Below are 27,740 nucleotides of genomic sequence, written 5' to 3' on the forward strand. Positions count from 1 at the left end.
CAAAAACAATGCAGTTCTGTAGGTTAGGAATCTAGGAGGAATTCAGTGGGTGGTTCAAACTCTAGATTTCCAACAAAGACAAAATCAATGTGTCAGCAAGGGCTGGAATTATCTCAAGGTTTGACTAATGGAGGATATGCTTTCAAGCTCAGTCATGTGGCTGTTGGCAGACCTCAGAAAGTCATTTCCAAGATCACTCATGTGGGCTTCTCTACTAGTTCACCTCGTGGCATTGCAGCTGGATTCCCCTAGAGTGAGCAAGAAAGAGCAAGATAGAGAATTTAAGAAGCCAGTCCTTTTATAACATATCCTGGACATGATGACCCATCACTTCTGCTATACTCAGTTAATTAAAAGCAAGTCAGTAAGTCCAGCCTATACGCAATAAAGTGGGATTCCACAAGGACGTGAATACCAGGAGACAGGGATTATTGGGACCCATTTCAGAGGCTGTCTACTATAGAAGGAATGTAGAATCGACTATTGAAGAATATTAAAGGCATTTTGTTTAAAATAATTCAAAGAAGCCATAAACTAGGGTTTTTGACTGTTCTGTTTGCTAAGATAGCTGATAATGTCATTAAGTAATAGTGTTTTGAAACTTAATATAATTATTATGTGGACTCATTCATGTTTAATAAATCTATAATCAAAAAATTTATATAACTACTATAATTGCATCCACATAGGTATCTTGAGTGAATTTTAAGAATTACTTTCATATACTAACTTTTGATTCGGTAAATATTGTTGTATTTTAGAACTGATTATAATTATTAGTTAACTTTTTCTTTTTCTTATATTTAGTACACAGAGGGTTTATCCTTGGAGTCATATACTGTCATTATTGTTCAATTGCTTGGCCTTAATCTGGGATTAACTTATGACAAAACTGACACCTGCCATTGTTCAGGAGATGTTTGCACAATGACACCAAAAGCAGTGTAAGAATTTTCTTTATTAAATAGACATGTTCTTTCTTTAATTAATTTGTTTCTTCCTTGTTTTCTTTCAAACTTTTTTCTTTTTAATTTTTGTGGGTACATTGTAGGTGTATATATTTATGGGGTGCATGAGATGTTTTGATAGAGGCATGTAATGTGAAATAAACACATCATGGAGAATGGGGTATCCATTTCCTGAAGCATTTATATCCCTTGAGTTACAAACACTCCAGTTACACTTTTTAAGTTATTTTAAAATGTATAAATAAGTTATTATTCATTGTAGTCACCCTGTTGTGCTATCAAATAGTAGGTCTTATTCATTCTTTCTGTTTTTTTTTTTTTTTTGTACCCATTAACCACCCCCACCTCTCTATAGCCCCCTACTACCCTTCCCAGCCTCTGGTAACCATCCTTCTACTCTCTATTTCTATGAATTCAATTGTTTTGATTTGTAGATCCCACAAATAAGTGGGAACATTTGATGTTTGTCTTTCAGTGCCTGGCTTATTTCACTTAATGTAATGATGTCCACTTCCATCCATGTTTTATTTTTAATTGTGGATACATAATAGTTGTACATCATAAATACATACAGCATGCATATTTATAATATAGGTGCGATATTTTAATCCAAGCATACAATGTGTAATGATCAATTCAGGGTTATTAGGATTTCAATTACTATAAGCATTTATCAATTCTTTGCATTGGGGTGCTCCAATTCCACTCTTTTAGTTATTTTGAAATATGCAAGAAATTATTGTTAACTGTAGTCACCTTATTCTGCTACCGAACACTAGATCTTACTCTGTCTATGTAATTGTACTTTTCTACTCATCAACCATTCCCTTTCTACCTCCCCCTCCAACCTTCCCAGACTCAGGTAACCACCATTCTATTCTCTATCTCCATGCATTCAATTTTTTTAGTTCCCATATCTGAGTTAGAACATGCAATGTTGTCTTTTTGTGCCTAGCTCATTTCACTTAACATTATGTCCCAGTTTCATCCACATTGTTGAAAATGAGAAGATTTCATTCTTTTTTATGGCTGAATAAAATCCTACAGTGTATATGTACAATATTTTCTTTCCAGATTCATCCACTGATAGACACCTTAGGTTGATTTTATATCTTAGTTATTGTGAATAGTGCTGCAGTAAACATGGGAGTGCAAATACCTCTTCAATACACTAATTTTTTCTTTTGAATATACTTCTAGCAGTGAAATTGCTGGTTCATATGGTAGTTCTATTTTTAGTTTTTTCAGAAACATTTATACTGTTCTTCATAGTGGCTGTACTAACTTACATTCCCACCCAGAATGTATGAAGGTTCCTTTTATCTGCATCCTCACCAGCATCATTCTTGTCTCTCTTTTTGCTAAAAGTTATTTTAACCGGCATGAGATGATATCTCATTGTGGTTTTGATTCGCATTTATCTGGTGATTGGTGATGTGCAGCATTTTTTTTTTCCTATAGCTGTTTTTTGGCCATTTGTATGTCTTTAAAAAATGTCTGTTCAGATCTTTTGCCCATTTTAAAATCAGATTATTTGTTTTTCTGCTATTGAGTTGTTTGACTTCCTTATATATCTGGTTATTAAGCCCTTGTTAGATGGGTAGTTTGCAAATATTTTCTCCCATTCTGTAGCCTGTTCACTACACATTGCTTATTAAATCCTTGTTAGATGAGTAGTTTGCAAATATTTTCTCCCATTCTGTAGTCTGTTCACAATCAACAATCACTGTGTTGATTGTTTCTTTTGCTGTGCAGAAGCATTTTAATTTGATGTAATCCTATTTGCCTGTTTTTGCTGTGGGTGCCTGTGCTTTTGAAGTCTTACTCAGGAAATCTTTTCTCAGACAAATGTCCTGGTGTATTTCCCCAATGTTTCTTCAAGTAATTTTATAGCGTCAGGTCTTAGATTTAATTGATTTTGATTTGATTTTTATATATGGCAAGAGATAAGGTTCTAGTTTTATTCTTTGGCATGTGGATGTCCAGTATTCTCAGTATCTTTAGTTAGAGACACTGCGCTTTCCCCAGTGTATGTTCTTGGAGGCTTTGTCACAAGTGAATTGACTATAAATGTGTGGATTTATCTCTGTATTCCCTATTCTTTCCAGTGGTGTACATATCGGGTTTGTGACAGTACCGTGTTGTTTTGGCTACTGTAGCTTTGTAGTATAATTTGAAGTCAGGGATGTGATTCCTCTAGTTTTGTTCTTTTTGCTCAAGATGGCTTTGGCTCGTCTGGATCTTTTGTAGTTCCATATAAATTTTGCATTTATTTTTTCCATTTCTAAGAAGATTATCATTTCTATTTTGATAGGGATTGCCTTGAATCTATCTGTAGGTTGCTTTGGATAATATGGACATTTTAACAATATTGATTCTTCTAATTCATGAACATGGCATGTCTTTCCATTTTGTGTCTGTGTGTCCTCTTCAATTCCTTGCATCAATATTTTATAGTTTTCACTGTATGAATCTTTCACTTATTCTAAGGAACACTTGTATTTCTGTTAATCAAACTAAAATTTTTGGCAATTATACAACACTACACCAGACAACTGCAGAATACAACTTCTTTGCAACTGCAAATGGAGCACATGCAAAAATAGGCCTAGCACTCTCCCAGGCCTCTCCATGCCTGGGGAAACCCTTTCTCCTTACTATTTTCAGAATATGGATTGTAATTTTTTTCTTTTGGCCAGCTCAAGGGTACTTTCTATGGACAGGCCGTATGAATTGTCTATTTTTAATGATTCTGAAAGATCTAAATACTGACAAATGTAAAACATTGATAAAAGAAATTAAGAAGACACAAATAGAGAGCACTTGTTTATGGATTGGAAGAATTATTCTTATTAAAATGTTCATAGTATTTAAAATGATCTACAGGTTTGGTGTAATTTCTATTAAAGTTTTATTGTCATTTTTCACAGAAATAAAATAAAAATTATAAAATTTGTATGGAACCACAAAAGACACTGAATAGCCAAAGCAATCTTGAGCAGAAAGAACAAAGCTAGAGGTATCACAATACCTGGTTTCAAAATATATTACAAACATATAGTAATCACAACAGTATGGTACTGCCATAAAAACAGACAGATTGACCAAGGGAACAGGATAGAGAACCCAGAAATAAATCCACACCTCAAGTCAATTTATTTTTGACAAAGATGCCAATGGTACACAATGGGGAAAGGACAGTCACCTCAATAAAAGATGCTGAGAAAACTGATATGTGGTACTATGTTAACATTCAGAAGAATGAAATTGGACCCTTATCTCATACCATATGAAAATCAACTCAACATGGATTAAATACAAAAGCATAGGACCTGAAACTCTAAACCTACCAGAAGAAAACAAAGGGGAAATCTTTTTGACATTGGTCTGGGCAATGATTTTTTAGATATGACCCGTAAAGCACAGGAAACAAGAGCAAAGATAGACAAACGGGGTTACAACACAATAAAGGAAACAGCTAACAGAGTGAACAGACAACCCACAGACTTGGAGAAAATATTTGCAAACCATACACATGATAAAAGGATAATATCCTAAAATATATAAAGGACACAAACATCTCAACAGGGAGAACATATACAAGTCAATTCAAAAATGGGCAAAGGACCTGAATAGACACTTCTCCAAAGAAGACATACAAATGATCAATAGATTTATAAAGAGATAGTCAACATCAGTAATAATTAGAGAAATACCAATTAAGATAGCACCTCATGCCGGTTAGGATTGCAATTATCGAAAAGAAAAAATGTATGTGTTGACTAGGATGAGGAGAAGAGGAAACACTTGTACTCTGTTGGTGGGGATATAAATAATACAGCCATTATGGAAAACAATATGGATATCCCTCAGAAATACTAAAAGTAGAATACCATATGATTCAGCAATCCCACATCTGGGTATATATTAATAATAATTAAAATCCGTATGTTGAAGAAATATCTGCACCCCCATGTTCATTGCAGTTATTGACAATAGCCAAAATATGGCGGCAACCTAAGTGTCCATCAGTGGATGAATGGATAAAAACATGTGGTTGTCCTAGTTCATTTTGTGCTCCTATATCAGAATCCCAAGACTGTTAATTTATAAAGAACAGAGATTTATTTGCCTCACCATTCTGGAGTTTGAGAAATCCAAGGTGGAGAGGCCTGCATCTGGTGAGAGCCTTCTTTCTCTATCATGCTATGCAGGAGGAAGGGCAAGGGAGCACAGGTGCATATATGAGAGGAGCTGAACTTGGTTTTATAGCTAAACCACTTTTCATGATAACTGTGACAGTTCATTCAGGCCATGCATGATGGAAGCATCCTCAAGGATTAGTTCTCATGGTCTAATCAACTCTTGAAGGTCTCACTTCCCAACACTGTTGCATTTATTGGTTATTAAAATTGACACATGAATGTTGGGGGACACAAACTATAGCGTTTCACCCTGCCCCCCCAAATTCATGTCCTTCTCATAATTCAAAATACATTCATTTCACCCCAATAGCCCCCAAAGTCTTAACTTCTAGCATCAACTCAAAAATCTGAAGTTCAAATTCTAATCTAAGTCAGATGAGGGTAAGACTCTAGGCGTGGTTTATCCTGAGGCAAATTCCTCTCCAGCTGTGAGCCTGTGCAATTAACAAGTTGCATTGTTTTTTGGTGCTTCCAAAATACAATGGAGAAACAGGCACAGGATAGATATTCCCATTCCAAAAGAGAGAAATAGGCAAGAAGGAAGGGGTAACTGGTCTCACATGACTCCAAAACCCAACAGGGAAAAACAATACTGGCTTAAACCTGGAGAATAATCTCCTTTGACTCCATGTCCTACATCATGGGCATACTTGGGTGTAGGTTGAGTCTGCAAAACCTCAGGATTCTTGCTTCTTTCTGGTCAGTCCACCCAGCAGCTTTCACAGGTTGGAGTCTCATGCCTGCATCTCTCCCAGATAGAGGTTGCAGACTGGTGGCTTTAAAGTTCTGGGGCCTCAGGGGCTGCCCCACTCCCATGGCTTCACCAGGCATTTCCCTAGAAGGAACGTTCTGTGATGGTCTCACTTTTACGGCCTTGATGGGTTTTGCTCTAGTGGGAGCTCTCTGCAGTGGCTCTATCCCTGTGACAAGTCTCTGCTTGAGCTCCCAGGCTGTTGATGACATTATTTGAAAAAAATCTAGGTGGAGGTCACCATGGTCTGGCATCTCTTGTGTTCTGCAGGTTTGCAGAGTTAGCATTGTGTGGATATTGTCAAGGCTTACTACTTGTGCCCTCTGGAGAGGTGGTTGAGCCACACCTGGGCCCACTTGAGTAATGGATGGGGAAGCTGAGAAGCACTGTGTCAGAAAGCAGAGTCCCAGGGTAGTCCTGGGCAGTGAACCTGTGGATCACACCTCAGGCCTGTTCTCTGAAACCATTCAGCCCTTCTAGAGCTCTGAGCCTGTGATGCGATGAGGGGAGAGGCATACTCAAGGATCTCAGAAATGCCTTCAGGGTCATTCTCTTGTTGTCTTCCTGGTTAAGTTGGATAGAACCTGGCTTTATTCTATCCATATTAATCTCTTTAGCAAACAGTTGCTTTTTTTTTTTTGAGATGGAGTCTCACTCTGTCACCGAGGCTGGAGTGCAGTGGTGCAAGCTCAGCTTGCTGCACCCTCTGCCTCCTGGGTTCAAGCAATTCTCCTGCCTCAGCCTCCAGAGTAGCTGGAATTATAGGCTCATGCTACCATGACTGGCTAATTTTGTATTTTTAGTACAGAAGGGGTTTCACCATGTTGGCCAGGGTGGTCTAGAACTCCTGACCTCAAGTAATCCTCCCGCCTCCGCCCCCTAAAGTGCTGGAATTACAGGTGTGAGCCACCGTGCCTGGTCACAGTTGCCTTTTTAAACATGCTTTTTTATTTTTTTACATAGCCATCCTGAAAGTTTGTCAAGTCTGTCTGTTCTGCTTCTTCTAAAGATAAATTCCATATTTAAATCATTTCCATTCTCATTTTACTATAAGCAGCCAAAAGAAGCCAGGCAGCACCTTGAACACTTTGCCACTTAGATATTTCTTCTGCCAGATATCCTAGTTCATTACTCTTAAATTGAGTCATGGATGGGGAAGCTGAGAAGCACTGTGCCAGAATGCAGAGTCCCAAGGCAGCCCTGGGCAGTGAACCTGTGGAGCACAGGATGTCTTCTACCTGGTCCTAGGACGCCAAAACAATTCCACTAAATTCTTTGCAAATGTGTAGCAAGGATGGCCTTTACTTCGTTTCCAGTACCTTGTTTCTCATTTCCACTGGAGGCCTCATCAGAATGAAGTTTAAGTCCATAATTTTATTGGTTTTATGATCACAACCACTTAAGTAATATTTAAGATGTTCCAGACTTTTTCTACACTTCTTCTCTTCTTTTGAGCCCTTGCCACAATCTCCCTTAATGCTCCATTTATGACAATCTGGGACTTTTCTGCTTCTCCAAACTCTTGTAGCCCCTACCCATTATTAAGTTCCAAAGCTGCCTTTACATTTTTAGAAATTTGTTATAGCAATAGCTCCACTACTAGTACCATTTTTCTTCTTATTTTGATTTGTACTGTTAAAACAGAATGCCGATGACTGGGTAATTACAAAGAAGAGAGGTTTATTTGCCTTATGGTTCTGGATCCTGATAAGTTCAAGGTTGAGGGGCCCACATCTTGTGAGAGTTCCTTGCTGTGTTATCCCATAACAAAAGGTGTAAGGACAAGAAAGCATACACACGTACCAGAGAGGGGCTCAAACTCACTTTTATGACAAACCCACTGTTCTTTTTTTTTTTTTTTTTAATATGGAGTCTCACTCTGTCACCCAGGCTGGAGTGCAGTGGCTGGATCTCAGCTCACTGCCAGCTCCACCTCCCAGGTTTACGCCATTCTCCTGCCTCAGCCTCCTGAATAGCTGGGACTACAGGCAACCGCCACCTCGCCCGGCTAGTGTTTTTGTATTTTTTAGTAGAGACGGGGTTTCACCATGTTAGCCAGGATGGTCTTGATCTCCTGACTTCGTGATCCACCCGTCTCGGCCTCCCAAAGTGCTGGGATTACAGGCTTGAGCCACCGCGCCCGGCCTAAATTTGCTAATTGTTTTCTATGAAGAATAATGCTTTTTAAATCTCTCTTTAAAGTACCATATTATGGGATGTATAAAAATATACAACATTAATTTGTGTCATAACCATATTTTTATATTTTAGGTACTCTGGTGGTGTGAAGGATTTTAGCATCTGTAGCTTGGATGACTTTAAATATATTTCTTCTCATAATGGCCTTACATGTCTTCAGACAAACCTTCCTGAAATGCCAACCTACACACAAAGGAGAATATGTGGCAATGGATTGTTGGAAGGAGGTGAAGAATGTGATTGTGGCAATAACAACATCAGTAGAATTTTTTTCTAAAATTTTAAAAATATTCTAGTAGTAAAGAAGATAAATGCTTTATCTATTCGTAAAATATATTTGAAAAATATATTATTTGGAAAAGATGGGAGCCTTTGTTTTCTAATATTATTTTTGGAAGCATGGTCCTTAGATAATTTTTGTCTTTGGTTATTGTCTTCTGACATTATTTAGTGTATGTATTAGTTCCAAATGTAAATTTAATTGCCACTAAGAGTGTCAAAGGGATTGAAAGAATATACCCTCAACAACAAGCAGAAATAAAAACAGACAACAACATCTAAAAACAGTAGAGTATAACCAATGGGGTAGCAAAATGCATGGTTTGTTAATATAGGTAAAAACATTTTCTGTGGAAAGGTGATTCTAATTAAAATATTTTGAAATTAAATCTATCATAATTATAAAAAATATAAAAATATACAACTAAGATCAAACAAAAATAATTATAAAATATGATAAAGGGACATCAGCAGGATGGCCCATTAGACAGCACTAGAAGTGCCTAATGCTGGTCTCCCACCACAAGAAAGGACCAAAACAATGGATAAACAACTACATTTGACCAGAGTAACTTACATAGAGTGCTGGAGTACAGGAGAGGAGTGGCAAAAACCTAGCGGTGCACAGAAACTCAGAATGGCTGCCTAGAGAGAAGAAGGAAACACTGTGGTTGTGGCAAGATAAATATGTAATGATAAAGAGCAAGAAGTAAAACTCAATCGGGCCTAGAAATATAGATTACTGGCAATCTTCAAAATAATAAAACTAATGAATCTTGCAAGTCATTGAATACAAAAGTCAATATATAACAATGAATTGGATTTCTGTGTAGAAACAGCAAACAAATAGAAAATGAAATCAAATGGACAATTCTACATATAATATTTCCCAAAACATGATATGTATAGATATAACAAAATACGTGCAATTGTGCACAATAAAAATTAACATTACTCAGGAAAAACAAAAAACATTGAAATGAATGGAGACATATCCCACTTTCATGGATTGCGAGACATAATATTGAGATTTCAGCTCTACACAAATGGATCCATACATGTAACACAGCCCCAGCCAAAATCCACTTATCTTTTTGTAGAAATTGATAAGCTGATTCTACAATTGATATGGAAATGGAAATGACCTAGAATAAACCAAGCCATGAAAAGAAAAACAATAAATTGGAACACATATACGAATTTTCTATAAATTTCAATGTTTTCTATGAAGTTATAATAATGAAGACAAGGTAGTATTGACCAAAGGATAAATATATACAATTAATAAAGTAGAACAGAGAATCCAGCTATAAAATGATTTTATATGGCCACTTTATATGATAAGACAAAGGGCTATTCAATGGGTGAAGAAAATCTTTCCAACAAAATGGTATAAACTAAACATATGTGTAAATAAAATAAAACTTCACATCTCACCATACACAAAAAATTAACTTGAAATAAATTAAAGACCTAAAAATTAGAGTTAAAGCTAAAAAACTTTTGGGATAAAACATAGGAGACAATCTTTGTGGCTGGTGGTAGGCAAAATTTTTTAGATTATGGCAAAAAGAAGGAAGTTTAAAGAGAAAAATGATAAGTTGTGCTTTCTCAAATTTAGAACCCTTTTCACTCAGACTCTGATAAAAATAAAACGACAAGCTCCAGAATGTGAGAAAATATGTACAATTTATATATTGACAGGTGGCTTTTATTCAAATATGTGAAAAGACAAGACTTAGTTTCTGATCAGGTATCTAAGACACTTGGAAGTTGCCACTCCAATCTGTCAATAAGTAAAAAGGTGAACAGACTGAATAAGCAGCAACTCTTTTTAGGTCTGTTGGAGAAGTGAGATCACAGGATGAAGCACTGCCCCCAAATTCAATAGATTAACAAGTGCATACAGAGAATCACAACTTGCTAGAACAGAATCATGTGAGCTAAACTTTCACACAGACAGCACTGGAGTCGAAAAGCCTAAACTAAAACTGACAAATTGCCAGAGGCTCAGTGTATGTAACTGTGAGAGTTAAAAACTCCAGGAGGACCCAGTTATTGAGGATGTTCTCATACTTTTATGAGCTTTACCTCTAGAAGTTTAATCTTGTTCTCACAGTGAATATCAAAAAAATTCTCTTGTGCTTCCAGAAGAAGGAGGAGAAAAGGAACCATTTTGAAATAAGCCAGAGTGTTCAGTTCTTACCGAAAAGAAATGGAAGGGAGAAATTAGGATTATTATGTTTTTATGAATTGCACTATCCCTGAAGTGGTATACTGTTATTTGAAAGTGGACTTGGATTAGTTGTAAATGTATATTTTCATCTCTAGGGCCACCACAAAAAAAAATGTTTTAAAAAAGTATAACTGATACACTAAGAAAAGATAGAAAATAACATTATAAAATGCTTAGTTAAACACAAAAGGCAGGCTGAGCATCATGACGTGCAGCTGTAGTTTCAGCTACTTGAGAGGATGAGGTGAGAGGATTCCTTGAACCTAGAAGTTCAAATCAGCCTGAGCAACATGGTGAGATCATTTTTCTAAAAAGAAATAAAAAAGGAAAGAAAAAAAAGACAAAAGCAAGAAGAACTAAAGTCACACAAATAGAAAACAGCAATAAATATAGTAGTTATTCAACTGTATTCATTATCACTTTGCTTTCAATGATTTAAGTGCACCAATTTAAAAAATAAAAGAGATTGTCAGAATGGATCAAAAACCAAGATCTAGCTCTCTGTTGTGGTGGGTAATACCACAACAGAGAGTTGGAATGAAGGATGCAAAGTATTGTTCCTGGGTGTGTCTGTGAGGGTGATGCCAAAAGAGATGAACATTTGAGTCAGTGGACTGGGAGAGGCAGACCCACCCTCAATCTGCATAGGCACCATCTAATCAGCTGCCAGCACAGTTAGAATAAAAGCAGGCAGAAGAACGTGGAAAGACTAGACTGGTTGAGTCTTCTGGCCTACATCTTTCCCCCATGCTGAATGCTTCCTGCCCTTGAACATTGAACTCCAAGTTCTTCAGCTTTGGGACTCTTGGAACTTTGACCACAGACTGAAGTCTGCACTATCGGATTCCCTACTTGCTCCTCAGTGTGCAGATGGCCTATTGTGGGACCTCACCTTCTGATCATGTGAGTCAATACTCTTTAATAAACTCCCCTTCATATATACATCTATCCTATTAGTTCTGTCCCTCTAGAGAACCCTGACAAATACAGTTGTCTACAAGGAGCCCTTGTTAAGTATAAACATACATGTAGATAAAAATTAAAGAATGGAGAAAAATATGCTATGCTAACAGTAATTAAAAAATCCAGGAGAGCTATTATTAATTTCAGACAAGCAGTATGCAGAATGAGGAAAGTTTTCCTGGATAAAGGGGGACAATTATAATGACAAACGGGTCAATTCTGTAATAAGACATAAAAACTTTTAATGTGTATGTGACTAACAACAGAATGTCAAAATACATGAGGCAAAAATTTATAGAACTATAAGGAGAAGTAGATTAATCTATTATTTTAGTTGGAGACTTCAACACTCCTTTATCAGAAAAAGGCAGATCCAGCAGACAAAAAATCAGTAAAGGCATAGTAGAATTCAACAAGAACTTTAATCAACCGGATATAATGGACATCTGTAGATGACTTCATCCAACAACAAAAGAATACACATTTTTCTCAAAGTCATATTGAACATTCAGCAAGATAGACCATGTTCTGAGCCACAAATCACCACTGAACAAACTTCAAGGAATAGATACCATAAAATGTCTGACCTCAGACCACAATGAAAATGAACTAGAAATTTGTAACAGAAAGATTGCTGGAAAGTCCCTAATACTTGGGGATTAAAAATCACACTTCTAAATAACACATGGGTTATATAAGAAATATCAGGAGAAATTTAAAAATAGTTTGAACTGAATAAGAATAAATACACAGTTATCAAAAGCCATGGTATTCAGCAAAACAGTGCTCAGAGTAAAATTTATAACATTGGTTGCATGTATTAGAAAAGGAAAGAGATCTAAAATCAACAGTCTAAGCTTCCACCTTAATAAACCAGTAAAAGAACAAACTAAATTTAAGGTAAGCATAACGAAAAAATAATAAAAATTAGAGCAGAAATCAATGAAACTGAAAGCAATAAATTAATAGGTACAATCAATAAGATTAAAAGATGGTTTTTTGAAAAGATCAATAAAAGTAATATGCCTCTTACCAGACTAAGAAAAAAGAGAAATGACACATATCACTAACATCAGAAATAAAATAGAGCACATCATTACAGATGGGGTATTAAAAGGATGATCAAGAAACTATCAACAACTCTATGCCCACAAATTTTATAACTTAGATAAATTGACTAAATCCTTGAAATATAATCTGCCAAATTTAAACAAAAGCAGACAATATTAATAGGCCTATATCTATTTAAGAAATTGAATAAATAATAACCTTCTAGAAGAGAAAGCATCAGCCCCAGACAAATTTACCAATAAATTCTACTAATCATGTAAAGATAAAACATATACCAATTCTCTATAGTCTCTTTTAGAAGATAAAAGCAAAGGAAATACTCCTTAACTTATTCTGTGAAGTCAGCATACTCAAATACTGAAAACCAAAATGAAGGCCTTACAAAGAAAGAAAACTACAAAACAATATCATTCAAAAGCATAGAGGCAAAAATACCCAACAAAATATTAGCAAATAAATTCCAACAATGTATAAAAAGAGTTGTACAATACAATCAGGTAGGATTTATCCCAAATGTGCAAGGCTAATTCAACATTTGAAAATCAGCTAATGTAATCCATCACATCAACAAAGTAAAGGTGGAAAAATTATGTGATCATATTAATAGATGCATCAAAAGCATTTTATAGAAGCTAACAATCATTAATGATAAAAACTCTGAGTAAATTAAGAATAAGAAAACCTTCCTCAACTCAATTAAAAAATATCAACAAAGAACTTACCCATGAGGAATTGGAAGCTTTTTCACTAAATCAGGAACAAGTGAAGGATGTCCCCCTTCACCACTACTTTTCAATATCACACTGGAAGCCCTAGGTAATGCAATAAATGATAAATGTAAATAAGATTGATACACATTAGGAGGAAGTAAATTAAAGTGTCATTGTTCCCAAATGGCATGATAATCTATGTAAAAAATCTGAAAAAATCAGCAACAACAAAAAACTATGTGAAACAAATAAGTGGTTATAGCAAGGTTGTAGGATACAAGGTTAATATATGAAAGTCTATTGGGTGAAACCCCCACCCCTGATATCCTCGTGGGTCTTTTCTATTTCCCTAAGTGTCAGCTGGTCTGATAAATAAAGAGAAAGAGTACAAAAGAGAAACATTTTAAAGCTGGGTGTCTGGGGGAGACATCACATGTCAGCAGGTTCCGTGATGCTCCCTGAGCCGTAAAACCAGCAAGTTTTTATTAGTAATTTTCAAAAGGGGAGGGAGTGTATGAGTAGAGTGTGGGTCACAGAGATCACGTGCTTCACAAGGTAATAAAATACCACAAAGCAAATGGAGGCAGGGCGAGATCACAGGACCACAGGACGGGATGAAATTAAAATTGCTAATGAAGTTTTGGGCACAAATTGTCATTGATAACATCTTATCAGGAGACAGGGTTTGAGAGCAGAAAACCTGTCTGACCAAAATTTATTAGGCGGAAATTTCCTGTCCTAATAAGCCTGAGAGCGCTACAGGAGACTGGGGCTTATTTCATCCCTTTGGCTTTGACTGTAAAAGACAGTTACCCCTAAAGAGGCCGTTTCAGAGGCCTACCCTCAGGGGCCATTCTCTTTCTCAGGGAAGTTCCTAGCTGAGAAAAAGAATTCAGCGATATTTCTCCTATTTGCTTTTGAAAGAAGAGAAATATGGCTCTGTTCCGCCCGGCTCACCAGCAGTCAGAGTTTAAGGTTCTCTCTCTTGTTCCCTGAACATTGCTGTTATCCTGTTCTTTTTTCAAGGTGCCCAGATTTCATATTGTTCAAACACACATGCTCTACAAACAATTTGTGCAGTTAACACAATCATCACAGGGTCCTGAGGTGACATACATCGTCCTCAGCTTACAAAGATAATGGGATTAAGAGATTAAAGACAGGCATAGGAAATCACAAGGGTATTGATTGGGGAAGTGATTAGTGTTCATGAAATCTTCACAATTTATGTCCAGAGATTGCAGTAAAGACAGGCATAAGAAATTATAAAAGTATTAATTTGGGGAACTAATAAATGTCCATGAAATCTTCACAATTTACATTCTTCTGCCATGGCTTCAGCTGGTCCCTCTATTCGGGGTCCCTGACTTCCTGCAACAAAGTCAACCTTTTTCATATATACCAACAATGAACAGGTAGAATTTGAAATTAAAAATGTGATACCATCTACATTCTCATTCCCTGAAATTAAATACTTAGGTATAAATCTAAAAAAATGTTCAAGATCTATATGAGGAAAAGTATAAAACTCTGATTTAAAAAAATTCAAAACACCAAATAAACAATAATCCATGTTTATAAATAGGAAAACAATATTTTCAGATGTCAGCTCTTCCAACTTTGATCTAGAAATTCAATGCAATTCCAATCAAAATCTCAGAAAAGTTGTCTGCGGATACTGACAAAGTGATTCTAAAGTTTGTATGGAGAGGCAATAAACCCAGAATTGTCACAATATTGAAGGACAGTAACAAAGTTTGATGACTGATACTACCTGATTCAAGAGTTACTACAAATCTACAACAATGAAGAAAGTGTAGTATTTACATAAGAATAGACAGATAGATTGATGGAATGGGATACATGGGCCCAGAAATAGACCCATATAAATATAGTCAACTGATTTTTGACAAATGAGCTAAGATCATATGATGGAACAAAGATAGTATTTTCAACAAATGGTGCTAGAACAACTGGATATCCATGTGCACAAATGTGAATATTGACAAAAACCTTATACCTTTTGCAAAAACTAACTTAAAATGGATCACACTCCTAAATGTAAAATGCAAAACTATAACAATTCTATGAGATAACACAGGAGAAAATCTAGATGATCTTGGGTTTGGCAATGACTTTTTAGATTAAAAAAACCAAAGGCACATACATGAAAGAAATAATTGAGAAGATGGGCTGTATTGAAATTTAAATAATGTCTTCTCTGCACAAGATGCTTTCAAGAAAATGAAAAGACAAGTCACAGATTTTGAGAAAATATTTGCAAAAGATAGACATTATAAAGGACTTAATCCAAAATACACAAAGAACTCTTAAAGCTCAATTATACAGTTTGACTGTGTCTCTACCCTAATCTTGTCTTGAATTGTAGTTCCCATAACCCCAATGTGTGGTGGGAGGGACCCAGTGGGAGGTAATTTAATCATGGGAGTGGCTCCCCTCATGCTGTTCTTGTGATAGTGAGTGAATTCTCATGAGATCTGATGGTTTTACAAGAGGCTTTCTCCCCTTTTGCTCGGCACTTCTCCTTGCTGCAGCCATGTGAAGGATGTGTTTGCTTCCCCTTTTGCTGTGAATGTAAGTGTTCTGAGGGCTCCCCCCAAGCCATGCTGAACTTTGAGTCAATTAAACTTGTTTATAAATTACCCACTGTCAGGTATGTCTTTATTAGCAATGTGAGTCTGAACTAATACAGTAAATTGGTACCAGGAGTTGGGGGCTGCCATGGAAGGGACTTTGGAACCCAAAGATGTGGAAGTGGCTTTGGAACTGGGTAACAGGCAAAGGTTGGAAGAGTTTGGAGGGTTCAGAAAAAGACAGGAAGATGTGGGAAATTTTGGAATGTCCTTGAGACTTGTTGAATAGCTTTGATGAAAATGTTCAGAGTGATATGTACAATGAAGTTCAGGCTAAGGTGGTCTCAGATGGAAATGAGGAGCTTCTTTGGAACTGGAATAAAAGTGATTCTTGCTATGCTTCAGCAAGAGACTGGCAGCATTTTGCTCCTGCCCTAGAGGTCTGTGGAACTTTGAACTTGAGAGAGTTAATTTAGAGTATCTGGCAAAAAATATTTCTAAACAGCAAAGCATTCAAGATGTGACTTTTTAGAATTTATTCACAAAGATATTGTTTGGAGTTGGAACTTACTTACATTTCAAAGGGAAGCAGAGCAAAAAGTTTGGAAAATTCACAGACTGATGATGTGATAGAGAAGAAAAACCCCATTTTCTGAGGAGAAAGAGAAATTCAAACTATCTCCAGAAATTTGCATAAGTAATGAGAAGCCAATGTTAATCACCAAGACAATGGCGAATATATCCCCAGGGCATGTCAGAAGTCTTCAGGGCAGCCCTTCCCATCACAGACCCAGAGGCCTAGGAGGAAAAATAGTTTCATGGGCTGGGCCCAGGTCTTGCTGCTTTGTGCAGTCTCTGGATTTGGTGTCCTACATCCCAACCATGGCTAAAAGGGTGGAAGCACAGCTCAGGCCATGGCTTCAAAGGGTGCAAGCCCCAAGCCTTGGTAGCTTCCACATGGTGTTTAGCCTGTGGGTGCACAGAAGTCAAGAATTGAGGTTTGGAATCTCTGCCTAGATTTCAGAGGATGTATTGAAATGCCCGGATGTCCAGACAGAAGTTTGCTGCAGGCTGGCACCCTCATGGAGAACCTGTGCTAGGGAAGTGCAAAAGGGAAATGTGGGGTTGGAGCCTCTCCCAAGAAAGTCCCCACTGTGGCACTGCCTAGTGGAACTGTAAGAAGAGGGCCACCATTCTCCTGAACCTAGAATGGTAGATCCATTGACAGCTTGCACTGTGCACCTGGAAAAGCCAGAGACATTAATGCCAGCCCATGAAGGAAGCTGGGAGGGGTGCTGTACCTTGAAAAGCCACAGGTGCAGAGCTGCCCAAGGCTGTGGGAACCCACCTCTTGCATCAGGGTGACCTGGATGTTAGATGTGGAATCAAAGGAGATCATTTCAGAGCTTTAAGATGTGACTGCCCCAGTGGATTTTGGACTTGCATGGGGCCTGTAGCCCCTTCATTTTGGTCAATTTCTCCCATTTGGAATGGGTGTATTTACGCAATGCCTATACCCCATTGTATCTAGAAAGTAACTAACTTGCTTTTGATTTTACAGGCTCATAGGCAGAAGGAACCTACCCTGTTGGGAAAACATGATTGTGTTTTAAAATGTGACAAAGTGAGATTTGGGAAGGGCCATGGGCACAATGATATGGTTTTGCGGGGTCCCCACCCAAATCTCATCTTGAATTGTAGTTCCCCTAATGCCCATGTTTTGTGGAAGGGACCCAGTGGGAAGTAATTAAATCATGGAGGTGGTTAGCCTCATGCTGTTCTTGTGATAGTGAGTTCTCATGAGATCTGATGGTTTTATAAGGGGTTTTCTTCCTATTGCTTGGCACTTCTCCTTGCTGCAGTCATGTGAAGAAGGACATGTTTGCTTCCCATTCTGCCATGACTGTAAGTGTCCTGAGGCCTCCCCAGCCATGCTGAACTGTGAGTCAATTAAACCTCTTACCTTTGTAAATTACCCAGTCTTGAGTATGTTTTTACTAGCAGTGTGAGAAGAGAGTAATACACTCAACAGTAAGAAAACAAACAACCTGAGTAAAAAAGAGCCAAGGACTTTAACAGACACCTTGCTAAAAAAAGATATACAGATGGCAAATATGAAAAGATGCTCCACATCATATATTATTGCTGAAATGCAAATTAAAACACCAGGATACCACTACATACCTATTAAATGATCAAAAATCTAGAACACTAAAAACACAAAATGCTGGTGAGGCTGTGGGGCAACAGGAATTCTCATTCATTATTTAATAAGCAAGATGAGTGGAATACAAAATGGCACAGCCATTTTGGAAAATAGGTTGGTGGTTTCTTAGAAAACTAAATATGCTCTTACCATATTATCCAGCAATCGCTCTCTTTAGTATTTACCCAAAAGGGTTGCAGATTTGTGTCCACATATAAACATGCACACAGATGTTTCCAGTAGCTTAATTTTTAATTGACAAAACTTGGAAGCAACTAAAATATTTTTGAATAGGTAAATGAATAAATAGTCTTTGCTACATTGGACAATGGAACAATGCTCTAAAATATTATCTATTAAATAAAAAGTGCTAAAAAGAAATAAGCTATCAAGTCATGAAAAAACATGAAGAAATCTAAAATATGTATTACTAGGTAAAAGAAGCCATCTGAAAAAGCTATGTACCACATAGTTTCAACTATATGACATTCTAGAAAATATAACAGTATGGGGACAGTAAAAAGATCAGCAGTTGTCAGAGGTTAAAGGGAAGGGAGGGATGATTAGGCAGAACACAGAGGACTTTTAGGACAGTGAAACTACCCTGTATGATACTGTGGTGGTGGATACATGTCATTATAAATTTTTCAAACACATACCATGTAGAATACCAAAGTAAATCCTAACTAATGTAAAATTGAACTCCAGGTGATAATGGTGTGTCAATGTAGGGTTATCATTTGTAACAAATGTACCACTCTGATATGTTGATAAGGAGGTAGGCTGTGTATATGTGTGGGTGAGGCATGTGGAAAATCTCTGTACCTTCTGCCCAATTTTGCTGTGATCCTAACAATGCTCTAAAAATATTGTATATTAAATAAAAATTAAAAAGACAAAATCTATATTTCTTGAGAGTACATATTACAACTCAATTAAAAGGAGACAAATTACCTAATAAAAATAGGCAAAATAATTTGGGGAGTTTACAGTAGATTATTTATAAATGACAAAAAGAAGATGAAATGATGTTTAATATCACTAGTCATCTGGGAAAAATAATTAAAATCACATCATATATACTGCACACATATTAGAATATCTGTAATAATACACCCCCTTCTGATAAAAATAGTGAGTTTTGTTGAGATGTACAGCAACTGAAATTTGTTTAAATTGCTAGTTGAGTGTAAAAATATTTGAAACATTTTGGCCATGTCTTATAAAGTTAAATATATACTTTCCTTTTGCCCTAGATTTCCATCTCTGAGTATTTTTTTCCCAAAGAAATGAAAATATATATCCCCTAAAATATTTGTACGTGAATGTTTAGAGCTGCTTTATTCATGGCAGCCAAATACTAGAAACAATCCAAATATCCATCATCATGTGGACAGATACATTGTGGTCATTGGAAAACTACTCAGCAATACAAAAATGAACAAAATGCTGATAAATTTACCACCATTGGTTAATCACAAAATGATTATGCTGATTGAAATGAGCCAGATTCACAAGGTTATGTAATATATGATTCTGTTTCTGTAAAATTATAAAATATGGTAAGTAATCCTTAGTGTGAAGAAGTGGTTGACTTCAATAAGTAGGAGATGTCTCTGGTTGGCAATGAGAGTGTTCTGTAACTTGATTATATGAGTAAATGCATATGGCAAATTCATTAAACTAAACATTTTAAATGGGTGTAGTTTATTGCAGTTGAGTTAGTTGAAGGGTACATGCTTTCAGTTACGCAAGAATACCCTCTACTGTAAATTTATATAGCCAGAATGCTTCCCCCAGAATACTTTTGTTGATTCTGTAGTTAACTCCATTTATGATTGTGATTCAACAATGATTCACTAATTGGAGTTCTATCCTAATTTGCTGACTCTTACCAAGTAAATTTATTTTTATTAAATCTGGTATATTAGCTACTGTTGAATTATTTCTCAACCTCATACAAATTATATTAACCCAAAACCTTTCAGCACACACACCAAGACAATCAATAAAACCTGGGTTAGGGCCTGATTTGTAGCACTTGCTGAATTCCTTCCTTTAAACATTCCTACAATGGCAGATTTAAAGTGACAAATGCAACATTATTAAATGCAGAGTTGGAAAAATGTAAATGGTAGCAGATCATTATACAGTATTTCCACCAAAAATTAATAATAGATATTAATATCTTCAAGAGTATAGCTAAAATTAAAATGTAGGAAAATAAGAAATGATGTTGTCAATATTTGCTACCCTTTAAAAATATAATTTATTTCATTGTAAATTAATGAAATTCAATTTTTATTAATGGCTTTGTTAGCAACCAGTTCACAAAATTTCTGAAAATTTAACAATTGACCCTTGCAAGCCAGAACAGGGTTGGTCCAGAACACTAGGACATGTAATAATTATAAGTTAAAAATCACCCAAACATAGTTTCAAAATATTTTAAAGCGAAATTTTACTATGAGGAGAGACAGATAAATTCACAATCACTTTAAGAGGTGTTACATCTTTGGTAGCAAACAATAGAAAAAACATATGAAGGCCGGGCGCGGTGGCTCACACCTGTAATCCCAGCACTTTGGGAGCCAAGATGGATGGATAGCTTGAGGTCAGGATTTCAAGACCAGCCTGACCAACATGGTGAAACCCCGTCTCTACTAAAAATTCAAAAATTAGCCAAGTGTGGTGGCAGATGCCTGTAATCCCAGCTATTCAGGAGGCTGAGGCAAGAGAATTGCATGAACCCAGGAGGTGGAGGTTGTAGTGAGCTGAGATCATGCTACTGCACTCCTGCCTGGGCAACGAAGTGAGACTTCTCATATTAAAAAAAAAAAAAAAAGAAAGAAAGAAAAAAGAAAAAGCAAATAAAAAAATTGTTACAGATGCACAATATTTGAACAACATATTAAAGATGACCTAATTAAAATATGTAAAACATGTTTTCTAAGAACTGCTGGGAACACATTATTTTACTTATTTACTTTTTATAATTTTTACTTTTATTTCAGATTGGGTGGGGGTACATGTGCAGGGTTGTTTTCTGGGTATATTGTGTGATGCTGAGGTTTCAGATACAATTGATCCTGTCACCCAGGCACTGAGCTTAGCACCCAATAGTTTTTCCACCCTTGCCTCCCTTCCCCACTTCCCACTCTAGTAGCCCTCAGTATCTATTGTTGCTACCTTTATGTCTATGAGCACCCAATGTTTAGCTTCCATTTGTAAGTAAGAATAAGCAGTGTTTGGTTTTCTGTTCTTGCATTAATTCACTTAGGATAATGGCATATGGTTTTTGTTTTTAATTCTATTTATGTGATGAATCACATTTATTGATTCACATATGTTGAACCAATCTTGCATCCCATGAATGATGCCTACTTGATCATGGTGAATTAACTTTTTGATGTTCTGCTGGATTTGGTTTGCTAGTATTTTGTTGAGGATCTTTATGTCTATGTTCACCAGGAACATTAGCCTGTAGTTTTCTTTTTTTCATTATGTCTTTGCCAGGTTTTATTATTAGGGTTATGCTGACTTCATAGAATGAGTTAGGGAGGAGTTCTTCCTCCTTGATTTTTTGGAATAGTTTCAATGGAATTGGTGCCAGCTTTTCTTTGTATGTCTGCTTGAATTCAGTTGTGAATTCATCTGGTCTGGGGCTTTTTTTGGTTGGTAAGTTTTTATTATTGATTCAATTTCTGAACTCGATATTAGCCTGTTCAGGGTTTCAATTTCTTCTGATTCAATCTTGGGAAATGGTGTGTTTCCAGGAATTTATCCATTTCCTCTAGATTTTCTAGTTCATGTGCACAGAAGTGTTAATAATAGGCTCAGTATCTTTTACATTTCTATGTGGCTGGTTATAATGTTACCTTTGTCATTTCTGATTGTGCTTATTTGGATCTTTCCTCTTTTTTCTTTGTCAGCCTAGCTAGTGGTCTATCAATCTTGTTTATCCTTTCAAATAACACTTTTGGTTTTGTTGATTCTTTGTATTTTTGGGTTTCAATATCATTTCATTCTGCTCTGATTTTAGTTATTTATTTTTTTCTGCTAGCTTTGGGGTTAGTGTGTTCTTGTTTTCCTGGTTCCTCTAGGTGTGAGGTTAGAGTGTTAATTTGAGGCCTTTGTAACTTTTTGACATAAGCATTTGCCACCATAAACTTTCCTCTTAACACCATTTTTGCTGCATCCTAGAGATTTTGGTATGTTATGTGTTTTCATTTATTTCAAAACAGTTTTTGATTTCTGCCTTAATTTTGTTATTTACTCAAAAGTCATTGAGGAGCAAGTTGTTTAATTTTCGTGTAATTGTGTGGTTTTGAGAGATGTTTTGGGCATTTACTTCTATTTTTATTTCACTATGGTCTGAGATTATGCTTGGTGTGATTTTAATTTTTTAAAATTTATTGAGACTCACTTTATGGCCAAGCTTGTGGTTGGTCTTACAGTATGCTCTCTGTACAGATGAGAAAAATACATATTTTGTGGTTGATGGGTGGTGTGTTCTGTAGATGTCTATTAGGTCCAATTGGTCAAGACTCAAATTTCAGGCCAGAATTTCTTTGTTAATTTTCTGCCTCAGTGATCTGTCTAATGCTGTCAGTGGGGATGTTGAAATCCTCCAGTATTATTTTGTGGCTAAGTCTTTTGGTAGGTCTAGTAGTACTTGTTTTATGAATCTGGGTGCTCCAGTGTTGGGTGCATATATTTTTAGAATAGTTACATCTTCTCATTGAACTGAACCCTTTCTCATTATGTAATGTCATTCTTTGTCCTTTTTTTAAATGTTGTTGGTTTTATGTCTGTTTTATTTGATGTAAGAATAGAGACGCTGTTCTTTTTGTTTTGTGTTTGCATGATAGATGTCTCTGAAACCATTTACTTTGAGTCTGTGGTTGTCATTACATGTGATATGGTCTCTTGAAGACAGCAGACAAATGGTTCTTGTTTTTTTATCCAACTTGCCAATCCATGCCTTTTAAGAAGGGCATTTAGACCATTTAAATTCAAGGTTGATGTTTATATGTGGGGTTTTGATACTATCACAAAGTTGTTAGCTGGCTGTTTTGTAGTTTCTGTTGTGCATTGCCTTATAGGGTCTGTAGATTAGGTACTTAAGTGTGTTTTTGTGGTAGCATATATCATTCTTTGTTTCCTTGTTTAGAATTCTCTTAAGGATCTCTTGTAAGGCTGGTCTAGTGGTAATGAGTTCCCTTAGCACTTGCTTCTCTGGACAATATTTTATTTCTCTATTTATGAAGCTTAGTTTGGTGGGATATGAAATTCTTAGTTGGAATATGATTAAAAATGCTGAAAATAAGCTCCCAATCTCTCTTGGCTTATAAGCTATCTGCTGAAAAGTTCACTGTTAGCTGATGGGTTTCCCTTTATACATGATCTGACCCTTTTCTCTAGTTGCCTTTAAGACTTTTTCATTAGCATTGAACTTGGACAGTGTAGTGACTATGTGCATCGGGAACACATTTTTTTAACCATAATAAATATATTCAGTGTGTCAGTATTTTATCCCAATCACTGCCAACTAATCCTTGGTCTTAACCAAGTCATACCTAGCCCTAGAGGTTATGAGACAACTGGCGTAAAATTATATTTTCAAAGTAGGTATGTATTTTTAACTATGTAAGTAATACACAAATATATGATAATTGTAAAAAAATCAAACATTAAAGATTAACGTAAAATTTCCCCTTGGGACCATCACTCCCATCTCTAAGGTCCCCATTGTTAACAGCTTTGTGTATATTTTTTCAGACTTTTTATTCTATTTTTACATATATATGTGTCTATAGAAATATGGGCTATAATTCTGTGGAGGAGGTTTTGGACAAATGATACTCTATATATTTTCTGGAAAATTACTTTTCTTACTCAACAATATGCTTCAAATATATTTATATCTATGCATAAAGGCTGCATAATGTTCCAGTGGAAAAAAAAAGATACACAAGAGTATTTTTACCCAGTACATTGCAACAAAGTACAAATCAATAAATAAATCAATTAATAATTTATTTTGCTGCCGAGAAGTTCACTCAATAAACCAATTAACATAGCCAGAATATCCTCAATATTTGCAAAGTTAAAAAAAAGTATGCTTTTAAATTACCAGTGGGTAAATATATTACAATGAAAATTAGACATTATCAAAACTCAGCAATATATCTATAACTATATTTCAATGAAAATTTATAGACTTAAATGTATAAATAATAAAGATAAGAGCAAGAATTAATAAAATAAGCAATCATTATATAATAGATAGCTTAAAGAGAAAACTTGGTTCCTTGAAAAAACTAAAACAAAGTTAAAAATTTTCAAATAACACTAATGAAACCAAATAATAAAAGGTATAAACAACCAATATTAGGACTGAAAAAGAAAAAAAAAAAACTCAGAACCTACAGCTAGAAAGAGGACATAATGCAAAAATTTATGTTAATAAATATGAATATTCTGTGAATATGAGAATTGCTAGAATGGTAAAACTTACAAATTACTGACTCAATGAGAAACAACAAATTAGAATGTTCTCATAACTAACAAAAGAGTTATATCTCTATTTTAAAAGCTTCTGACAACTACCACCAGCCCAGTAGATTTCTCTGATAAATTCTAATATTGAAAGAGGTAATAATCCAATTTTCTTCTTCTTCTTCTTCTTTTTTTTTCTTTTTCTTTTTTTTTAACAAACAAGGCTCCATTCATTTTATAAACCAGTGTAAACTTGACACAGAAAAAACCTTTGAGAAGCTTATTAGAGGAAAAGAAAATTAGAGACCAGAGTCACCAATGAACTTAGATACAGAAATTCTAAACAAATGTTAGCAAGACAAATTTGGACTTATTTTAATAATGTAAAATTGATTTTGTATTTGAATATAAATCAACCTTATTCACCACAGTAAAATAAATAAGGACAAAATTTATGCTAGATCCAATAAATAAATACAAAACTTACTGTAAAATTAAACATCTGTTTTCTAGAGCAGTACTCTTCAATGGAACTTTTCATAATTATGGAAATGTTCTTTTGTGCCATACAATACACTTTCCACTAATCATATGTTAGTGTGTTGAGCACTCAAAATGTGGCTCATGTGACTGAGTACATAAATTATTAACTTTGTTTAATGTTAGTTAATTTAAATTTAAATAGCTACACATGGCCAGTAGTTGTCATATTTAACATATTTAACATTGTGGGTCTAGAATCTCTAGTTTCTCATTTCTTCCAAAGAAGTTAGGTGGAAGCATTGAGAAAACAGTAAACATTTGTGATTTTATGAACAATTTTTGAGGTTATTTAATTTTGGTTTCTACAGGTGAATAAATCTGGCTGATACGATTTGTTATAAAATGAATAATATAAGGAAATGTTTAAAGAGAATGTTAGTTAATAAGATATCTAATAACTGTTTTCTCTAGGTTTTGGCCCCATAGGAATATCATTGAAATTATATGAAATATAGTGACATAATATATTTCTTTTTTAAAATTTCAACTTTTAATTCAGCTACAGGGGGTACATTTGCAGGTTTGTTACATGGGCATATTGCACACAGGTGGTGAGCATAGTACTCAATAGGTGGTTTTTCAACCCCCTCCCTTTCTTCTTCCTCAAGACAATACATTTATTTTACACATTACTGAATGAGATATTGATTTCTACAAATCTCACATAAAGAATGGGATTATGAAAAATCAGTGAATTTTAGGAAAGCTTTATACTTTGTAAAGTTATATGTCACAGTTTTATTTGGTGATTCCTAATTATATGTGATTAACTAACAGTATTTTTTTTACAGAATTGTACACATAAATTATGTTGTGATCCTTTAACATGTAGACTGAAAGGTAATGCGCTGTGTGGTTCTGGAGATTGCTGTTCAAAAGATTGCAAGGTAAGCGGCAATTTATATCTGACAATGGCTCAGCATCAAATGTCTTGAAATACTTGTTTCAAGGAGATGGAAAACGTATCAGTAATATGTTCAGCCCTTGCCACCATATTATATCCAAGCAACCTAAGACCCACTATCATACTTAAATCCATTCAGTAATCTATCACTTCCTGTACTCTCATGTACACAATGCCTAATGCTGCTTCTCTCCCAGCTTGATGTTCCAACTCAACATATCAGTTATTGTTACAACCATTTTGTCTCTCTTATTGACACCATTTAATGAATTCCTGGTGGACAAGAGGTAGAGCAAGTTGGTGGAATAAGACTCTCCAGTGATTGTTCCCCCACAAAAACATCAGTTTGAACAACTGTTCAGGTATGAAAATACCTGCATAAGAGCTAAGGAAGCCAGGAGATGAAACAGCTCTGTCGTCTGGGTTATATACCCTGGTTCTTTGTCACGGTCCAGAAAGAATTCAGGACACGGACACACACGAGGAGTGGGTTTGGGAGTGGAAAGCTTAATAGACAAGAAGAGAGTAAAAGCTTCCTCATAATGAGAAAGTGGGTCGCCAAAAAGAGGGTCTCCTGTTCGTGTGGAACGCAATGGGTTTTGTACAGAGACTTGAGGAGGCAGCAATTAATTTACATAGGGCTCAGGGAATTGGTTTGACCAGGTGTGGGGTTTACACAGCCCTGGAAAAGACTGGCCCTCCCACCCTTGTCTTTTATTATGCAAATGCAGCCTCCACCTGGTGGCGGCCATGATACCTGTACACGTGGTTTTACTTCGAGGCTGTCATGACACCCTTAAACATGGTGACAAGGAAAAGAGGGCAGGGGACACCATATTGAATGTACCTGGCTTCCAGGTACAACTGCCTACATTTACATATAAAAGCTTCTAGTTTACATATCTATGCCTGACTTACCAGGCCGCTTTCTGTTAAGAGAAGAAATGGTTTGGGGCTGCTTTTTATTAAAGGAAAATTCCACCAAGAGCTTTTACCCTTTCTAGCTGCCTAAAAATTATTTCTTAATAATTCCTGTATTAGTGAGAGGTCATAGTGCCTGGTTATAGCATGATAAGAAAAGATGCATTAAAGAGGGTAGGAAGGACAGTTTTACATTACCTGCATCGCCCCTCCCTGAACCGCACAGCACAGCACAGCACAGAGAAAAGATACTGTCTGCTTGCCAGAAAAAGAGGGAAGTGAGACTAGGACTGTATCTTTTAACCAATACCAGGTCTGAGGAGTGGAAAAATACTGAATATCAGAGGTCAGAAAAGTCAGGAAACTCCCCTTAATGCTAAAACAACAAGGTTATCTGGAAAGTCCCTAGCAGGGCAAGCGGCCGTTTGTGGTTTGGTCAAAGGGTGGGAACCAATTAACAACTGACTAATGTTTAACTTTAAATGTCAGCCAATTGTAAACCTACAACTGTAAAAATTCCCAGTGACTCTGTAACTTGCTGTAACTTGTTTGTGTCTGACTATAAAAGACGGCTGAACACCAAGCTCAGGGTCTCTCCCTAGGATCGGATACCTAGCTGGAGGGAACCGAGTTCGAACTCGAAATAAAGCGATCCCTGCCACTTGGCTTTGTCTCTGGACTCTGGTGGT

At 36.0% G+C, this 27,740-nt stretch overlaps 1 protein-coding gene and 1 long non-coding RNA gene across 2 annotated transcripts in view; one reads left to right on the forward strand and one right to left on the reverse strand.

Moving 5' to 3' along the window:
• LOC117095169 lies at positions 1 to 27,307 on the reverse strand. The gene is made up of 5 exons (XR_004441843.1): positions 27,250 to 27,307; positions 13,395 to 13,484; positions 8,980 to 9,047; positions 5,106 to 5,174; positions 1 to 248 (listed from the first exon to the last, which is right to left on the reverse strand). It is a non-coding gene; the product is annotated as an uncharacterized LOC117095169 (long non-coding RNA).
• LOC117095166 (disintegrin and metalloproteinase domain-containing protein 5) overlaps positions 1 to 27,740 on the forward strand; it is a 132,889-nt gene that overhangs the window by 53,528 nt on the left and 51,621 nt on the right. Inside the window, exons 11-13 of the mRNA XM_033231875.1 lie at positions 808 to 944; positions 8,196 to 8,379; positions 26,018 to 26,113. Of these exons, the coding sequence (XP_033087766.1) occupies positions 808 to 944; positions 8,196 to 8,379; positions 26,018 to 26,113 (417 nt within the window). The remainder of the gene's footprint in view (positions 1 to 807; positions 945 to 8,195; positions 8,380 to 26,017; positions 26,114 to 27,740) is intronic.

This window comes from Trachypithecus francoisi, unplaced genomic scaffold (assembly GCF_009764315.1).
Source record: "Trachypithecus francoisi isolate TF-2019V2 unplaced genomic scaffold, Tfra_2.0 Contig01440, whole genome shotgun sequence".
Lineage (NCBI taxonomy): Eukaryota > Metazoa > Chordata > Mammalia > Primates > Cercopithecidae > Trachypithecus > Trachypithecus francoisi.